At 44.9% G+C, this 20,161-nt stretch overlaps 1 protein-coding gene across 4 annotated transcripts in view; it reads right to left on the reverse strand.

Moving 5' to 3' along the window:
• Nucleotides 1-20,161, reverse strand: part of SPOCK1 (SPARC (osteonectin), cwcv and kazal like domains proteoglycan 1) — a 471,926-nt gene that overhangs the window by 86,867 nt on the left and 364,898 nt on the right. For all 4 annotated transcript variants that reach the window (XM_073355490.1, XM_073355489.1, XM_073355488.1 and 1 more), the window contains exon 6: nucleotides 1,368-1,482. In XM_073355490.1, the coding sequence (XP_073211591.1) occupies nucleotides 1,368-1,482 (115 nt within the window). The remainder of the gene's footprint in view (nucleotides 1-1,367; nucleotides 1,483-20,161) is intronic.

Genomic DNA, 20,161 nt, shown 5'->3' on the forward strand with positions numbered 1-20,161 from the left:
CAGAGCTGCACTGTTACGGAAAAAAAAGTCCAGCCGGGTCACAGCCAGAAAGCAAGCTCCTTTTGCTCCGTCTCTCCAGAAGAGGACTGAAGCACAGGGCAGCTGTGAGAAGCTTGCACTGCTGCTGCTGCCCTGCCATCCATTTCACAGATAGGTCTTAAGCTCCTTTTGTAAGCACTAATTCCCCTCATACTGGACCATTCCTATATGGTTCACGATTGCTGAAGTGGGGGGAATTAGCCCATGAAACTTGCAGATGTCCTCAGATCTATGCATGGATCTCATGGCAGCAGCCAGAGGGAAGAGCCATTCATGTGGGGACCCTTACCTTTCAGCTTCTCTATACAGTAATTCAGCATCAGTCGGCTACTGTATTGTAACTGTCGCAATGTCAACCAGCCAATCTCTCAAATACCTGTGTCTGTACATCTTTAGGCCTCCTTACTGAATCTGTCACATAACCTATTCAGCTACTAGTATAGTTTTGTAAGGAAAAAGGCTGCCTTGAGAGAACAATAAAGTCTCATATATTATCTTCTACTATAAGAATATCATCAGGCCAACTGCCTCCCAAGTGACCCCTTGTGGCCTGATGTCACCCTGCGGCAGCCCTGCCTCAGTTTCCCCACTTTTCAAGGCTATCTCAATCAAACTATCAAACAATTCTTCTCTGGGGCAGCACACCCCATTTTGGGGCTGGATTTATTAACGTAAAATTATTCCCAAAACAAAGTTCTCAAAAATCCTTATCAAAGCCATACTCCCTGTCAATTCCCTGCTTGGCATCTCCACCTGGAGCCCTTTTTCCTGTAGATTCAGGGCTCCCTGCTGGAGACTACTCACTCCCAGCAGACTCTGTACTGTCTCCCTGAGCATCCCCATCTCTGCAGCTTCTTGCTGCTCTTTATAGGAGAATCCGTTTCTCCATACCCAGTTAGTTCTACTAATTAAATCCCACATCCCATCCCAGCTGTGACATGTAAAACTAATTGTATGGGGCTGACAGCACCAGGCCTCTGGCCATTTAAGGGCAGGCCGCCCCATCATATGAATCGAGGAATTTACTTTATGCCTTGAGTATTTTCCACTCAAAATAAATAAACGTTAATAACAATTAGCTAGAGCACAAGTATTCTATGACACAGTCTATAAAATGGGTACCAGTTTCACTGTGGTTAAGATGTTTGAGAGTTCAGTAAGAAAGCATTTTAAGTTTAGAAAATGATTTGTCATACACTGTCTAGCTGACAACATGACTTTCTTAAAGCTTCCTGAAACAAGTGGTAGAAACAAAATATTTCAAGGTGTCTTAAGAACAAAGCAGTCCCAGTAAATCACTTAACATTGCATTCAACAGTTGAACTCACCAGTCTTCTCAGCCTTGTGTTTTGGGCTTTCTTGTCCTGGAAGGCACGGGCAGGGCCCCTCACATCGTGCTGCAATAGTTTTGTCAGAAGTACAAGCATGAAACTCCAACTTGCACTGTAATTGCAAGAAAACAGGAATGTACTTTGGTTTAGGACAAACTGTTCAAGCAGCAGCTATGGGCGAATGAGAAATCACACTTAGCCATACTAATATTTGACAGATTAAAAAAATTAATCCTTTACTAAAGGTGTTATGATTTTTAATTAATAATACCACCTACTTCTTATGTAGTGCTTGTCATCAGTAGATCTAAAAGTACTTTTCAAAGTATCATTATCCCCATTTAACAGATGAGGAAACTGAGGCATGAGGTGACTTGCCCAGGGTCACTCACCAGTCCAGTGGCAGAGCTCATAATAGACCCCACGTCTTCTAAGTTCCAGTCAGTGCTCTGTCCACTAGACAACTCTGCCATACTTCAAATATGTAGTTCTAATTTAAAATCAAGCTAGTCTCTGCGACCTGTTTCTCACGGACTGCCACAGCTAATATCACTCATACAGTGGTACAGATCAATGACCTGGTCCTATGAGGTGCTGACTGCTCTCAATTTCCAATTAAGTTAATGGTCCGCACTGAGTCAATGGCAAAATTCCACTCCAAACAATAGTGGGGCCAAAGGGAGTTGAGAGCATTCAGCACTTTCTGTGGGAGAGACCAACCCCTAACCAACACGAGTCGCTCTTCAATGTGCAGCCTTCCGCGGGACTCCTCATATGAGGAAGGTTTTAATCATTCATACAACATATATCTATGGGCTAGATTCTAAGTTGCCTGAACAACTGTTTAAAAATCACTCTCCATAAAAGCAGAGTTACCACTGAGCAAGGTAGCCAAATCCAGAAATATAACAGGATCACTAGCTAATCAATTATTAAAAATTAAAACAGGCCAGCCGGTAAGAAGGTAAGTGAATTGGGGAATTTTCCCATACTCTCAGTCCTCCTCCAACAGCCTTAGCAAATGGGCTTTGAAGCATGTCTTGAAAATCAGGAGATTCCGATCTTTAGGGGAATGGGACTTGGAAAGTTTTGGATCCAAAGGGAGGCAACTATGAAAAACTATTGTTTCATAAACGTGCTAAGAAAAAAGTGCAGGTCCATAACGTACTAACTGTTCATTACCTTTACTGTTAGAATTATATGCATTATTCCACGGATGTCCTTTTAACAAAGAGTATATTTTCAATTGTCCTCCATGATCCAAAGATCTTTTCCCCACACAGAACGTTACAGTAAGACAACACAACAATAAGAAGGGCTGATCATACAAGATGCCAGATAAGGCCTCAAATCAGTACTTAACAGTGCAACTGTTGGAAGGTGGACTAACCTACAACTAGGGTTGCCAACTTTCTAGTTGCACAAATCCGAACACCCTAGCCCTGCCCATTCCCCGAGGTCCCACCCCTGCCTCACCTCTTCCCTGAGGCCTCGCCCCCTGCTCACTACATTCCCCCTTTCTTGGTGGCTCGCTCTCCTCCACCCTCAATCACTTTCACTGGGCTGGGGCAGGGGTGTGGGCTCTGGGCTGGGGCCGAGGATGAGTTTGGGGTGCAGGAGGGGGCTCCAGGCTGGGGGGTGGGGCTGAGGGATTTGAAGTGCGGGAAGGGGCTGTTGCTTGAGGCAGGGAGTCAGGGTGCAGGAGGGGGTGAGGGCTCTGGTGTGCAGGAGGGGGCTCCAGGTTTGGGGGGGCTCAGAGCTGGGGATTGGTGTGCAGGAGAGGGTATGGGCTCTGGGCTGTGGATGAGGGGTTTAACGGTGTGGGAGGGGGCTCTCAGATGGGGAAGGGAGTTGGGGTGTGGGCTTACCTGGGGCAGCTCCCAGTCAGCGGTGCAGTGGGGGCGCTAAGGTAGTCTGCCTGCCTGTCCTAGCACTGTGCTGTGCATACCCCGGAAGGAGACAGCTGGTCCGGATCCTACGTGGTGGGGCCAGGAGGCTCCATGCACCGCTCTCACATGCAGGCACCGCCCACCGCCCACCCCCCCACTCCCATTGGTCGGTTCCTGGCCAATGGGAGTGCGGAGTCAGTGCTCGGGGCAGGGGCAGCATGCAAAGCCCCTTGGCTCCCCCACCTAGGAGCTGGACCAGCTGGCCACTTTTGGAGTGCAGTGCAGTGCCAGGACAAGTGGGGACTAGCCTGCCTTTGCGCCACAGCACCGCCGACCAGACTGAAAACCAGTCACCTGGTCACCCTACTCACGACTAAAATGTTATTAACGATAAAACAACATGGATTTTTATTAGGGAGATTCTTATTTTTTTCCTTTTTTTTAAAAAGTAGGTCGGAGTATTTAGGACCCAGCTGCAGTGACACAATATGTTTTGAAATGTGTAGATTGATTAAAAGTCTGTAATGTTACCCAATCAGAATGCAGTGGACAAACGTAGCTTCTGCAGCAAAACCCACTGAACAAAATAACAGCATCTTTTATTATGTTGGTACAATAGAAGCAGAGCAAATGGACTAGGATGTTGTTACAAGATAAATGCCTCCTACTTTGAAAATACTGTAAATATCTTCTTGCCTCTGCTTATTTTTTGTTGCAAGGGCTCAGCTTTGCCCAGGCTTTAATCTAGCAGCTGGAGACCATTATCCTGCGACTACATCCTATTCTGTCAACATTATCTCCCAGGCCCATTTTGAACTTCAATGCACCCTGGTGGTTGTATGCTCTGTATGATGTTCTGCCCTTCTCATTTAGAAAATGTATGGACATGCATACGCATGTGGCTTAGCTTAGCTCGAGCTTTATAGTACTTATTTCATGCATGGCTATGGAGAATGGAAGTACATATTTTTCACCTTTATGAAAAAGGCATAAACACAATTGCTTAATTTATGCTGATTGTGCAAACCATACACAACGAAAAGCAGCTGAGAAGGAAAGGGGAATGCTCCCTGATTAAACGGTCCTGGAAGCGAAGGCCCTCTCTGAACAGCCTGTTCTTCATATTCAGGATGTTACTGAGAATACAGCAATAAATCTTTCTGCAGCTGAAGTTCCTGATGACTTAACCCATTACAGCTCAATTAATTACCTGTTTTATTAGCTATAATAAATGCAAATTATGTATCACAGCATTAGCAATTATAATTCTATTACTTATTTATCCTTAAGATGGTAAGAGCAATTTCAAACCCATTATCACAATCTGTTAAGAAAGAAAGATAGATTAGTTTCTGGAAATGTTCAGGCCAGTTTTTCATGGCTTTCCTTTCTACTGCTAAACAAAACCAAAAACTGCCACCATCAAAAAACACCAACCCAAAAACCCAATGAGGAAACTGGAATCTGATTAAAACAGAGTAATTCTATGATAAGAATGTACAAGGATAAGAATGAGGTCACTGAAGGACACAATTCTGCAAACACTTACACACTTGAGTAACTTCACACATGTGCAATCCCATTCTCACACTACTCAAGTGTGAAACTAGCTATACACATGTTTTGTGGGACTGGGGCCTGAGAATGGCCCAATTCTAAATATTAAGTTAGACTGATGCCAAATACAGAATAGGGTCATTCAGGACACAAATATGCCAGTCTCTCTAATCATTTTCAGTTCCCTAAAAAATCTCCAAGGACATTGTTTATTTTCCCTAGGTTGTCCTGTTGCCTTAATCATAGAATCATAGGACTGGAAGGGACCTCGAGAGGTCATCTAGCCCAGCTCCCTGCACTCATGGCAGGACTAAGCCCTGGTCTACACTAGGACTTTAGGTCGAATTTAGCAGCGTTAAATCGATGTAAACCTGCACCCGTCCACACAATGAAGCCCTTTATTTTGACTTAAAGGGCTCTTAAAATCGATTTCCTTACTCCACCCCTGACAAGTGGATTAGCGCTTAAATCGACCTTGCCGGCTCGAATTTGGGGTACTGTGGACACAATTCGATGGTATGGGCCTCCGGGAGCTATCCCAGAGTGCTCCATTGTGACTGCTCTGGACAGCACTCTCAACTCAGATGCACTGGCCAGGTAGACAGGAAAAGAACCGCGAACTTTTGAATCTCATTTCCTGTTTGGCCAGAGTGGCAAGCTGCAGGTGATCATGCAGAGCTCATCAGCACAGGTGACCATGATGGAGTCCCAGAATCGCAAAAGAGCTCCAGCATGGACCGAACGGGAGGTACGGGATCTGATCGCTGTTTGGGGAGAGGAATCCGTGCTATCAGAACTCTGTTCCAGTTTTTGAAATGCCAAAACCTTTGTCAAAATCTCCCAGGGCATGAAGGACAAGAGGCCATAACAGTGACCCGAAGCAGTGCCGCGTGCAACTGAAGGAGCTGAGGCAAGCCTACCAGAAAACCAGAGAGGCGAACAGCCGCTCCGGGTCAGAGCCCCAAACATGCCGCTTCTATGATGAGCTGCATGCCATTTTAGGGGGTTCAGCCACCACTACCCCAGCCGTGTTGTTTGACTCCTTCAATGGAGATGGAGGCAATACGGAAGTGGGTTTTGGGGACGAAGAAGATGATGATGATGATGAGGTTGTAGACAGCTCACAGCAAGCAAGCGGAGAAACCGGTTTTCCCGACAGCCAGGAACTGTTTCTCACCCTGGACTTGGAGCCAGTACCCCCCCGAACCCACCCAAGGCTGCCTCCTGGACCCAGCAGGCGGAGAAGGGACCTCTGGTGAGTGTACCTTTTAAAATACTATACATGGTTTAAAAGCAAGCATGTGAAAGGATTACTTTGCCCTGGCATTCGCGGTTCTCCTAGATGTACTCCTAAAGCCTTTGCAAAAGGTTTCTGGGAGGGCAGCCTTATTGCGTCCTTCATGGTAGGACACTTTACCACTCCAGGCCAGTAACACGTACTCGGGAATCATTGTAGAACAAAGCATTGCAGTGTATGTTTGCTGGCATTCAAACAACATCCGTTCTTTATCTCTCTGTGTTATCCTCAGAAGAGTGAGATATAATTCATGGTCACCTGATTGAAATAGAGTGCTTTTCTTCAGGGGACACTCAGAGGAGCCCATTCCTGCTGGGCTGTTTGCCTGTGGCTAAACAGAAATGTTCCCCGCTCTTAGCCACGGGAGTGGGGAAGGTTGAGGGGGTAGCCACGCGGTGGGGGGAGGCAAAATGCAACCTTGTAACGAAAGCACATGTGCTATGTATGTAATGTTAACAGCAAGGATTACCCTGAAAGAGTGTAGCCACTGTTTTATAAAATGTGTCTTTTTAAATACCGCTGTCCCTTTTTTTTTCTCCACCAGCTGCATGTGTTTCAATGATCACAGGATCTTCTCCTTCCCAGAGGCTAGTGAAGCTTAGAAAGAAAAAAAAAACGCACTCGCGATGAAATGTTCTCCGAGCTCATGCTGTCCTCCCACACTGACAGAGCACAGATGAATGCATGGAGGCAAATAATGTCAGAGTGCAGGAAAGCACAAAATGACTGGGAGGAGAGGTGGCGGGCTGAAGAGAGTAAGTGGCGGGCTGAAGACAGGGCTGAAGCTCAAATGTGGCGGCAGCGTGATGAGAGGAGGCAGGATTCAATGCTGAGGCTTCTGGAGGACCAAACCAGTATGCTCCAGTGTATGGTTGAGATGCAGCAAAGGCAGCTGGAGCACAGACTGCCACTGCAGCCCCTCTGTAACCAACCGCCCTCCTCCCCAAGTTCCATAGCCTCCACACCCAGATGCCCAAGAACGCGGTGGGGGGCCTCCGGCCAACAAGCCACTCCACCACAGAGGATTGCCCCCCAAAAAGAAGGCTGTCATTCAATAAATTTTAAAGTTGTAAACTTTTAAAGTGCTGTGCTTAAAGTGCTGTGTGGCATTTTCCTTCCCTCCTCCACCACCCCTCCTGGGCTACCTTGGTAGTCATCCCCCTATTTGTGTGATGAATGAATAAAGAATGCATAAATGTGAAGTAACAATGACTTTATTGCCTCTGCAAGCGGTGATTGAAGGGAGGAGGGGCGGGTGGTTAGCTTACAGGGAAGTAGAGTGAACCAAGGGGCGGGGGGTTTCATCAAGGAGAAACAAACAGAACTTTCACACCGTAGCCTGGCCAGTCATGAAACTGGTTTTCAAAGCTTCTCTGATGCGTACCGCGCCCTCCTGTGCTCTTCTAACCGCCCTGGTGTCTGGCTGCATGTAACCAGCAGCCAGGCGATTTGCCTCAACCTCCCACCCCGCCATAAACGTCTCCCCCTTACTCTCACAGATATTGTGGAGCACACAGCAAACAGTAATAACAGTGGGAATATTGGTTTCGCTGAGGTCTAAGCGAGTCAGTAAACTGCGCCAGCGCGCCTTTAAACGTCCAAATGCACATTCTACCACCATTCTGCACTTGCTCAGCCTGTAGTTGAACAGCTCCTGACTACTGTCCAGGCTGCCTGTGTACGGCTTCATGAGCCATGGCATTAAGGGGTAGGCTGGGTCCCCAAGGACACATATAGGCATTTCAACATCCCCAACAGTTATTTTCAGGTCTGGGAATAAAGTCCCTTCCTGCAGCTTTTGAAACAGACCAGAGTTCCTGAAGATGCGAGCGTCATGTACCTTTCCCGGCCATCCCACGTTGATGTTGGTGAAACGTCCCTTGTGATCCACCAGAGCTTGCAGCACTATCGAAAAGTACCCCTTGCGGTTTATGTACTCGGCGGCTTGGTGCTCCGGTGCCAAGATAGGGATATGGGTTCCGTCTATAGCCCCACCACAGTTAGGGAATCCCATTGCAGCAAAGCCATCCACTATGACCTGCACATTTCCCAAGGTCACTACCCTTGATATCAGCAGATCTTTGATTGCGTGGGCTACTTGCATCACAGCAGCCCCCACAGTAGATTTGCCCACTCCAAATTGATTCCCAACTGACTGGTAGCTGTCTGGCATTGCAAGCTTCCACAGGGCTATCGCCACTCGCTTCTCAACTGTGAGGGCTGCTCTCATCTTGGTATTCATGCGCCTCAGGGCAGGGGAAAGCAAGTCACAAAGTTCCATGAAAGTGCCCTTACGCATGCAAAAGTTTCGCAGCCACTGGGAATCGTCCCAGACCTGCAACACTATGCGGTCCCACCAGTCTGTGCTTGTTTCCTGAGCCCAGAATCGGTGTTCCACAGCACGAACCTGCCCCATTAGCACCACGATGCATGCATTGGCAGGGCCCATGCTTTCAGAGAAATCTGTGTCCATGTCCTGATCACTCACGTGACCGCGCTGACGTCGCCTCCTCGCCCGGTATCGCTTTGCCAGGTTCCGGTGCTGCATATACTGCTGGATAATGCGTGTGGTGTTTAATGTGTTCCTAATTGCCAAAGTGAGCTGAGTGGCCTCCATGCTTGCGTTGGTATGGCGTCCGCACAGAAAAAAGGCGCGGAACAATTGTCTGCCGTTGCTCTGACGGAGGGAGGGGCGACTGACGACACGGTTTACAGGGTTGGCTTCAGGGAGCTAAAATCAACAAAAGGGGTATCTTTACATCAAGGAGTATTTCAGGCAGGACTTCACGGAGGGTTCCAATAAGAAATGGTGCACCTAAGTTATTGTTCTTATTGGAACAAGGAGGTTAGCCTGGCCTCTGATTGATACATGGCTAGATTTACCTCGCTGCACTTTCTCTGTGAGTGACTGCAGTGTGACCTAGAGGAATGAGTCCCCTAGACAGGGGAGGGGAGGAAGCAAATGAGTACAAAACAAATCTGGTCTATTTCTTGTTTTGATCCACTCCATCTATCTTTTACATCTTTGGCTGGCAGCAGACAGTGTAGAAGGACTGCATGCCATCCATATCTCAATGCTGCTCGGCAGAAGATGGTACAGTACGACTGCTAGCCATCCTCATCTCTTGCCTGCCTGGCAGAAGATGGTACAATACAACTGCTAGCAATCCTCATCTCTTGCCTGCCCGGCAGAAGATGGTACAGTACGACTGCTAGCAATCCGTATCGCCTGCATGCTCACCATAAGACGGTTCAATAGGACTGACTGCAGGACTAAAGAGAATGACCTGGTCAAGTCACTCCAAATTTAGTCCCTGCGCCCATGTCTGCCCGTGGCCAGGAGCACCTCGGACACGACGAGGATGACTACCAGTCATACTGCACCGTCTGCTGCCACAAGGCAAGGGGTTGCTGCTACTGTGTAGCAAAGCCGTACCGCGTCTGCCAGCACCCAGGAGACATAGGGTGACGGTTACCTGAGCGGGCTCCATGCTTGCCGTGGTATGGCGTCTGCACAGGTAACTCAGGAAAAAAGCCACGAAACGATTGTCTGCCCTTGCTTTCACGGAGGGAGGGAGGGAACGGGGGCCTGACGATACGTACCCAGAACCACCCACGACAATGTTTTAGCCCCATCAGAGTGCTCCATTGTGACTGCTCTGGACAGCACTCTCAGATGCCCGATTGTTTGCCGTTGCTCTGACGCAGGGAGGGGCGACTGAGGACACGGCTTACAGGGTTGGCTTCAGGGAGCTAAAATCAACAAAGGGGGTGTCTTTACATCAAGGAGTATTTCAGGCAGGACTTCACAGAGGGTTCCAATAAGAAATGGTGCACCTAAGTTATCTTTCTTATTGGAACAAGGAGGTTAGCCTGGCCTCTGATTGATACATGGCTAGATTTATCTCGCTGCACCTTCTCTGTGAGTGACTGCAGTGTGACCTAGAAGAATGAGTCCCCTAGACAGGGGAGGGGAGGAAGCAAATGAATACAGAACTAATCTGGTCTATTTCTTGTTTTGATCCACTCCATCTATCTTTTACATCTTTGGCTGGCAGCAGACGGTGCAGAAGGACTGCATGCCATCCACATCTCATGGCTGCTCGGCGGAAGATGGTACAGTACGACTGCTAGCCATCCTCATCTCTTGCCTGCCCGGCAGAAGATGGTACAGTACGACTGCTAGCAATCTGTATCGCCTGCCTGCTCACCATAAGACGGTTCAATAGGACTGACTGCAGGACTAAAGAGAATGACCTGGTCAAGTCACTCTAAATTAAGTCCCTGCGCCCATGTCTGTCCAGGCGCTCCCAGCCGACGTGGCCAGGAGCACTTCGGACATGACGATGACGGCTACCAGTCGTACTGTACCGTCTGCTGCCAGAAGGCAAGGGGTTGCTGCTACTGTGTAGCAAAGCCGTACCGCGTCTGCCAGCACCCAGGAGACATAGGGTGACGGTTACCTGAGCGGGCTCCATGCTTGCCGTGGTATGGCGTCTGCACAGGTAACTCAGGAAAAAAGGTGCGAAACGATTGGCTGCCCTTACTTTCACGGAGGGAGGGAGGGAACGGGGGCCTGACGATATGTACCCAGAACCACCCGCGACAGTGTTTTAGCCCCATCAGGCATTGGGATCTCAACCCAGAATTCCAATGGGCAGTGGAGACTGTGGGAACTGTGGGATAGCTATCCACAGTGCAACGCTCTGGAAGTCAACTCTAGCCTCGGTACTGTGGAAGCACTCTGCCGAGTTAATGCACTTAATGCACTTAGAGCATTTTCTGTGGGGACACACACACTCGAATATATAAAACCGATTTCTAAAAAACCGACTTTTATAAATTCGACCTTATTCCGTAGTGTAGACATACCATAAGTATTATCTAGACCATTTTTTTCTTGATTTTTTTTTAAATTGAGGTTCATTACACACAATGCCTCCCCCCTTCCTGTATTGCTTCGTATCTCCTTGTCTGATCATTCAGCTCTGTGAATTCCTTTTGAACCAACGGTTCTATAACTCAGCAGCAAATCCAAACTATAATATACTAGGGTTCTATAACACTTTGTTTGAAATGACAGTACATTGTAATGCTTCGTCTCTATCCAAATAATAAAGAGCTCAGTCCTGTAACCTGTCCTCATCTGTAGTCCAGTTGAAGTTGATTGAACTACTGACCTGAGCGTTAGGCCTTAGTATTTTTTAGAAGCTCTTTTAAAAATTGTCCTGAACACAACATTAAAGGATTGGAAAATAGAATTAGTTGGACTGAATACTAGATCCTGTCAATGTCATTCATGGGAGGATAAAGATGTGTGTGGGATATTTTTTTATTAACATGTTCAGAGATGACTTCAGTGACTTTTCTTTGGACAGATATGTACAAGGTAGGTGTATAGTACTCGATAATAAAAATAAAAAAATCAACAATGGTTACATAGAATCATAGGTCTGGAAGGGACCTCGAGAAGTCACCTAGTCCAGTCCCCTGCACTCATGGCAGAACTAAGTATTATCTAGACCATCCCTGCCAGGTGTTTGTCTAACCTGCTCTTAAAAATCTCCAATGATGGAGATTCCACAACCTCTCTAGGCAATTTATTCCAGTGCTTAACCACCCTGACAGGAAGTTTTTCCTAATGTCCAACCTAAACCTCCCTGTTCCAATTTAAGAGCATTGCTTCTTGTCCTAGCCTCAGAGGTTAACGAGAACAATTTTTCTCCCTCCTCCTTGTAACAACCTATTATTGTAACAACCTGTTAACTCTGAAAACTGTCATGTCTCCTCTCAGTCTTCTCTTTTCCAATTTTTTCAATCTTGCCTCATAGGTCATGTTTTCTAGACCTTTAATCATTTTTGTTGCTCTTCTCTGGACTTCCTCCAATTTGTCCACATCCTTCCTGAAATGTGGCGCCTAGAACTGGACACAATACTCCAGTCAAGGTCATATTAGCACGGAGTAGAGCAGAAGAATTACTTCTCGGATCTTGCTTACAATGCTCCTGCTAATACATCCCAGTATTATGATTTTTTTTTTTTTACAGAAGTGTTACACTGTTGACTCATATTTAGCTTGAGGTTCACTATGATCCCCAGATCTCTTTCCGTAGTACTCCTTCCAAGGTAGTAATTTCCCATTTTTTAGGTGTGCAACTGATTGTTCCTTCCGAAATGGAGTATTTTTCATTTGTCCTTATTGAATTTCATTCTATTTACTTCAGACCATTTCTCCAGTTGTTCAGATCATTTTGATTTTTAATCCTATCCTCCAAAGCACTTGCAAACCTTCCCAGCTACTTTATCATCTGCAAACTTTATAAGCGTACACGCTATGCCATTATCTAAATCACGGATAAAGATATTTAACAGGACCAGACCAAGAACTGATCCCTGCTTGCTCAACTGTGAACCACTGATAATTACTCTCTGGGAATGGTTTTCCAACCAGTTATGCACCTACCTTAGAATAGCTCCATCTAGGTTGTATTTCCCTAGTTTGTTTATGAGAAGGTCATGCGAGACAGTATCAAAAGCCCTACTAAAGTCAAGATATACCACATCTATCACTTCCTCCCTACCCACAAGATGTGTTACCCTGTCAAAGAAAGCTATACGGTTGGTTTGACATGATAATCAAAAGACCACAACCTTATTCCATATATAGGAGCTGCTGATTTTTAATGACATTACCTGCATCAAAACAGGTGGAGATCAGAGCAGGGCAGGTCACACAGGATTTCAGATGGAGGAATAAAAAGGCTGCAGTCTACGCCACTATCAGGTCTGCATTTCAGGAGTACAAGAAGGAAAGATCTCTCAGTCCTCCCCAAGCCACAGAGCCTGAATCATTAGTTCCATAGAGAAAAATAAATCCCCTTCTTCCTCTTGCCATCTCCTCAGACAGCAAATAAAGAAAAGCAAAATTCTCAATACATAGCAGGGGGTATTACTGAGGGTCTGATTCATAGATTTTTAAGGCTAGAACGGACCATTATGGTCATTTACTCTGGTCTCTGCATAACACAGGCCAGAGAACCTCACCCAGAAATTTCTCAAGTGATTCTTCCACTCCTTACTCATGTTGAGGCTAGTCCTATTGCTTTAAAGGCACTGTCTAAGATGAGCAAAGGGGGCAAAAATTGGGCCCTGCATTTGCCTGAAGTTCTTCTATGTTTTCTATTGCTATCTGTTGCGAGTTTCCTCTGGTGTAGCTCACTGATGGTGCATGATACTTGCGTTTCTTGTTAGCTTCATGAATTGAGCTGCATTTGTCTAGAATGATCCCTAAGGACCAGATAAATGTTTCTAAATTGTTTTATTGCAAACGGAAATCAGCTCTGTTTTTTGTTGCTAAATGTATATTGATGTCAATAAATTATATGAGGGGAGGAAAATGGAGGAACTTATTCACAGAAAATTCACAAATTAATTTATTCACTCAGTTATGGGAAATTATTGCAAAAGAGTATTTTGGCTAAAGCTTTCCCCTGAGAATTTGCTACCCTACTTGCATGATGATTCCATTTTTATTGTCAGCAAACCTCCAGCAATGTGTTTTGCATAACATTCATATTTTGCAGGGGAAAATAAAACAGCTGCATAAAATTTATTCTCTCTTGTTTTATCCTTGCTGTTGTTTGCAGGTCTCCAACCTGCCATCTCCTACCAGGAAAAGCCACCAGACACTTCCTTGGAATGTAACTCAAGTAGAATGTCTCTGTCTCTCTTTAATTTGGCTTTGGACTTTTGGAGGCCAGATTCTGGTTTCATTTATACCTGGGTAACCTGTATCTGGGAACCTGTGAGTTCCCCAGATCTCATTTATGCTGGTGTAAATCCGACTAGCTGTATTGTATTCAGTGGTGTTACTCTGGATTTACCTGGGTGTAATGAGATCAGAATCTGATCACAGAAGCAAGTTTCAGTGGCGTACAGCAGTAAGGGAGAGTTGGTGGGTCAGTTGTACACTCTGCTGTGGATATTTTAGATGCCTTGGAGTGTGTATTATGTGACTGATGTGTGGTATTTTGTATTATATAATGAATCAATACCAACCAGCCTCTCCGGAGGGCCTTTTAAAACAATTTTCTAAATATAACACTGTCCAAGGGAAAATATTCACTTTGAAACTTCACATGCTTATGCCATAAATTGAAATATTCATTCTATATGAGAGGATATGAATAAGTGGATGTTTTTGGTGGATTAGACAGAGATAATACACATCAACAGAGAAAGTTGCCATAAAGCCCCCTCCTTCAAAGTCCTGATGCAAAGTCCTGATTAAATTTTACAGGACATTAAATGACATTAAAAAAAGCTGAAATGCTCAAATCTTACTAACAACAGGCCTCAAGCCTAGAATACCCGGCATTCTTATTTAACACCTTGCAGCTTCTTTCATTCCCACAGAGAACTATTTTAACACACTGTTTTATGGAACATCTTTTGTTCGCTCACAATGTGTCTCTTCTAAACTTCAAATATAAATAAGAAAAGCTCATTATTTTCTTCCTTATCTTTTACATACTGCCTCCCAAAGACAAAAGCCGAAACTTTTTGAAATTACAGCGTAGATATTTTTCATCTAGAATTTCTTTATATCAGTGTTTTTCTGCTTCCCTATCTGTCTTAGCAGATAATTAGAATCCATTGGAATTCAGACACCACTTTAAGAAAGAGTTGTTTGTTTACACGCATTAAAGCGGTGTCTGTTCTTACTTCTATAGCAATCGTTCTGTCAGCATTTCCATTATAAACCCCTATATCTGATGTCTCCAGCTTGATTGCTGAAGAATAAATGAAGTTGCTATAGGCTGTGTTAGGAATATGAGACAGCCCAAAAGCCAAAGATTTTCTTTAAAACAAAAAAAGACCTAAAAAATATTGGCACAACAAAAATCAGTTGAGTTATTTTTTTAAAACTCACAAGACTGGAAACGAATATTACTGTTGCTTTTAAAAATGTTTCCCCCTCTCCGGCTCCCATCTGACACGTACTTTGAAAGCAATAGGTTTTTAATGGGGATTTTGCTAACCTTTAGGACTTAGGCTCTGATTCTTCAAACACAAACCCATTGAGAAAAGGAGTACTTGTGGCACCTTGGAGACTAACCAATTTATTTGAGCATAAGCTTTCGTGAGCTACAGCTCACTTCATCGAATGCATTCAGTGGAAAATACAGTGGCGATGCATCCGATGAAGTGAGCTGTAGCTCACAAAAGCTTATGCTCAAATAAATTGGTTAGTCTCTAAGGTGCCACAAGTACTCCTTTTCTTTTTGCGAATACAGACTAACACGGCTGCTACTCTGAAACCCATTGAGGTTACGCATGGTAGTAAAGTTAAGTATGTGCTTGAGTGCTTGTCGAATCCAGGCCCTGATGGGAAAAAGTGGGCTGAACTCTGCTCTGAGCACCACAGATTTCAGTCAAGTTAATCTGATCTACATAACTATTACAGAACAGGAAGTGGACCAGGTGCCCTCATGCCACCAATATCGTATCATTGTTTCCTTGTGCTTCCATATCTGTCTCTGTGTTCACCTGTTGTCTCTTCTCTTACACTGCAAGGTTTTTGGGGCAGGGACTGTCTTTTTGTTCTGTGTTTGTACAGCATCCAGCACAGCGGGGTCCTGCTCCATGACTGGGGCTCCTAGATGGTATGGAAATGGAAATGAAATAAAAGGGGAGGCTGGTAAAAAGCCATTTCTCTGGCGTATAAAAGTGGCTCCCCTACACAAACACACTCCAATTTTCCCCTTCAGCAATCACATAAGGATTTTTTGAAAAATCACAATGCTCATGACGAGCTCTGTTCTCCTGGTGACCATGCATAGTTCCTGTTAATATCCATTATAGTCAAACCTGTTGTCAGGGTTCCCTCCCCACTCTGAACTCTGGGGTACAGATGTGGGGACCCGCATGAAAGACCCCCCTAAGCTTATTTCTACCAGTTTAGGTTAAAAACTTCCCCAAGGCACAAATCCTTCCTTGTCCTTGGATGGGTACTGCTGCCACCACCAAGTGAGTTAGACAAAGATTCAGGAAAAGGACCACTTGGAGTTCCTGTTTTCCTAAAATATCCCCCCAAGTCCCTCACTTCCTTTCCTGGGGAGGCTTGAGAATAATCTACCAACAAAATAGGTAAACCAGGTGAGCACAGACCAGCCCCTTGGGTTTTTAGGACACTAAAAACCAATCAGATTCTTAAAAAACAGAACTTTATTATAAAGAAACAAAAGTAAAAGAAACACCTCTGTAAAATCAGGGTGGAAGGTAATTTTACAGGGTAATAAGATTTAAAACATAGAAGATTCCCCTCTAGGCAAAACTTTAAAGTTACAAAAAACAGATAAACCTCCCTCTTAGCAGAGGGAAAATTCACAAGCTAAAACAAAAGATACTCTAACGCATTTCCTTGCTATTACTTACTGTGACTGTAAGTTTAGATGTATCATTCAGTAGGAGCTAGATTACTTTCTTGGTGTCTCTCTTTGTCTCTGGAGAGAACACCCAAGCCCAAAACAAAAACCTTCCCCCACAGATTTGAAAGTATCTTCTCCTTTTATTGGTTCTTTTGGTCAGGTGCCAACCAGGTTATCTGAGCTTCTTAACCCTTTACAGGTAAAGGAGGGATTTTATGTTACCCTTAGCTGTAGGTATGACACCTGTGGAATAGTGATGAAATAGGCCTATCACTATTAATACATGCAATCGACAGTATAAATGTGTGTTTTTGAAAAGCTGGGCTTTCTGAAATGTGGATTATTTGCAGCTTTGATGTTACAGCTGATTGGGTCAGAAATCCCATTTTTATTAGTGATTAAACATAGATTGACATGAAAGACCATTATTGTGTGTTGGGGCTGGGTAAACAAGTCCACATTTTAAAAAGCCCCACTCACTGCATATTTACACAACAGACGAGATAGTATTAACCCACTAGGAAAAGAGAACAGGTTTCTAAGGGGCTCATATTAAAATTGGCTGAATACATATTTATGATCCCAAACAAAGGGCTTCATGCAGCAATGTTCTGAGCACATTCATATACCAAGAGCAGCTCCGCATTTTGCAGCTGTGCACTCTGTAATCCTGCAGCCCTAATGAGTAATTTAAGGATATGTCTACACTGCAATGTGAGACCGTGCTTGAGCCTGGGCTCAAGGCTACCCCCTCCTCCCACCCTTGAGTCTATACTGCAATCGCATTAACCCAGAGCTTGGACCCAGGATCTTGAAGGGCTGGAGAGTCTGAGCTCGAGTTAAGCCGGGACGCAGGATCTAAACCCTATTGCTTTGCAGTGTAGCCGCAGCCCCACTTGACTCGGGTCATGGGAGTCATCTGGAAGTATCCCACAATTCCATGGGATGACTTCCTTAGTTCTCTCTATCCCAATAATCTGCAATCCATTTTACTGAAAACAGAAGCTGCCCTCCCACCCGAGCCCCCGCCAAACAGCAGCAGTTCAGGTCAGCGTTAACTCATTGTCTTCTGATCACCGATCTGCAAGCGCACTATCAGAGAGCCTCTTTGGTTTTCAATGGAGAATGAATCCATCAAAACTTTTGCAAAGTGAACTGTTTCCTGGTAACGTGCAGGGCAGGTCATAAAGTTTTCCCACAGTGCACAATGGGCAAGAGCAACCACATGGGGAGGAGGAGTGCTAGGGACTCTGGGATACGGATGATTTGACTCTGGTCTGTTCAATGTGGTGTGGACACCAGAGTCCTAGGTGTGAGTCTTTACCTAGGGTTACAATACAATGTAGATGCTAAAGCCCAGGGTTCCCTAACATGGGTCAGCTGATGCAAGTCCCACTAACACTGGGCTTTCACTGCAGTAAAAGACTGTAGGACTTCATCTGAAGGGTGGAATTAACCCCTGTGCAAAGGGACAGAAAGTGGCATATGAACCCTTCAACTATCACTCAAGCCCTGAGATCACATACTCAATATTCTCCACCTCAAGTGTTCAAAAATGATGTTAGGCCTCCAAAATCATGAGAGTGGCTTAAAAATCATGGGATTTTATTTTAAAAAAATATTACATTTGGGTCTGTTTACTTGACTTTCGGTTTTGGAGTTCTTGGAGGATAACATTTTCAAGCTCTGCTCTGGAAGCATAACAGCTAGAAAATTTCTTTTTTCTTTTTTTTTTTTAAAAAGGTAAGCTTGGATTCTCACGTAATAACACGATTCAAGTGGGATTTAAGTAAAACACCAATTGTTGAGACATTTGTGAATAAAATCGCAAGAGTCGGAAACAGGGTGGTAGCGTAGTATCAGGAGCTGTACCTTTAAGTCGATTAGCTTCCTAGATAGGTCATCTGTGCAAGGGACGCTGCAGAAACCCATTTTGTTTTGTAGAGGTAGCTGGGAGCTGTGCTACCGGAGATGGGGGTGGGGCAAAGGGCCATTTGCGCCCTTTGAAACAGTGGGGTCATGCCTCCCACTTTTGAGAACCAGAACTCGCAAGCCCAGGAGGCCCAGGCCTCCCCCTACCCCTTTCCCCCTGACTGGAGCTGGGTAGTGTAACTGTGGGGCACCCCCTTCCCTGCTGGCATGATGGAGGGGCGGATGAGCCAAATTTGAGTGAAAATAGTAGCTGAGTGAGTGGTGTCATGACCTAGTACACAGGGTTGCAACACCATGGAAACCTGGGCCGGCTTGGCAGGTTAACCTGGGCCCCCTTCATAGCAAAATTCTAGTTGTTCCCCCCCCCCCCTTTTCTGTCTTCCTGGTGCCTCTGTATGTCACTAAATTAAGAAGATCTTTTTCAAGCACTTTGGGCTTAGAGTGATTACTGAACACCACAAACACTGCATACTGCAAATAGGGAAAACGCTACATACAAAAGGTTTAAAAAGGGATGACAGCACTTCCCTGATAAGTCAGACATCATTCATGCTTGAAGCTCATGCTAGCTGAATAAGACTGTCCCATAATAAGGGCACTTTATACTTTCTGGTAGTCTCCCACTATAATTAAAGCTACATATCTTTCTTTCAAAATTGGTGTGAACTTGTGCTTGTCAATCTTTCCTCGCCCTCAACAACTAATGTGTAAGCTGTCTTAAAAGTCAATAGGCTTAATTCTCTCTGTGGGTGGAGGATCAGTGAGCCAGTTCTAGCTTCCTGATTCTCTTACCTCTGAATATTTCTAATCTTATTGACTCTACACTAGTGGATGATAGGCCATGTCCACTCCCAACACACCTACTATTCCAAATGAGGGGAGGAGGTGGAAAAGAAGACAGCAGGTACAGGGCACATCTGCAGAACAGATGTGCTAGCAGAGAGGTCCCCTCCAACAGGGAAATCCCTGCTGTCCAGTAGCAACCATTTTCCAGTCCTTTTGCACCTCGAGTGACATAAGGGAGTCCGATCTGATTCCAGATTCCAGCCTAAAGACTCTCAGAGGTAAAGTCAGATCCGTTTCCACATATCCTGCCATTGGTTTGTTTCAGGACTACTCATTTTGGTTATCTTACAAACTTGTAAGTGGATTGATAGTTTTCAACATTAAGTTGGTAAATAATAACCAATGGGTCTACAGTTAAATGCTGTCCGGGTGGCAAGAAATAAGGAAAGGCCAAGAAACTGTAGGCTTAAGAAATTTTCCAAGCTGAGTCATTTCTGAAGAAGCAGTAGGGCTGCCATTGGCAGCCATGTGAAACTGTTCCAACGTTCCAGTGGCAGGACTGCAAACCAAAGAGATAATCATGTACTACCGAAAAACTGCTCCTCTGAGCATAGCAGAATCAGCTAATTTGTGGACTTCTGGACAAAACACTTACGTACAAAATTCTGTTTTGATATCAAATAAATTGCCCTTAGCAATAGCTAGAGATCAGCTCACGCAACGTGAAACAGGAATGTTCAGAAAGGCAGTTAATTGTGTCAGTTGGACAGCTGGACAATAAGACACGTAAAGGAACAGTTGGGATACACTGCATCAAAGGAGATTAGAAAACCTAGAGATTATTTTCACACTGAGTTTATAAGGCATAGAATGAACACTCCTGCATAGACACACGAAAAA

Source organism: Lepidochelys kempii, chromosome 8, assembly GCF_965140285.1.
Source record: "Lepidochelys kempii isolate rLepKem1 chromosome 8, rLepKem1.hap1, whole genome shotgun sequence".
Classification (NCBI taxonomy): Eukaryota; Metazoa; Chordata; order Testudines; family Cheloniidae; genus Lepidochelys; species Lepidochelys kempii.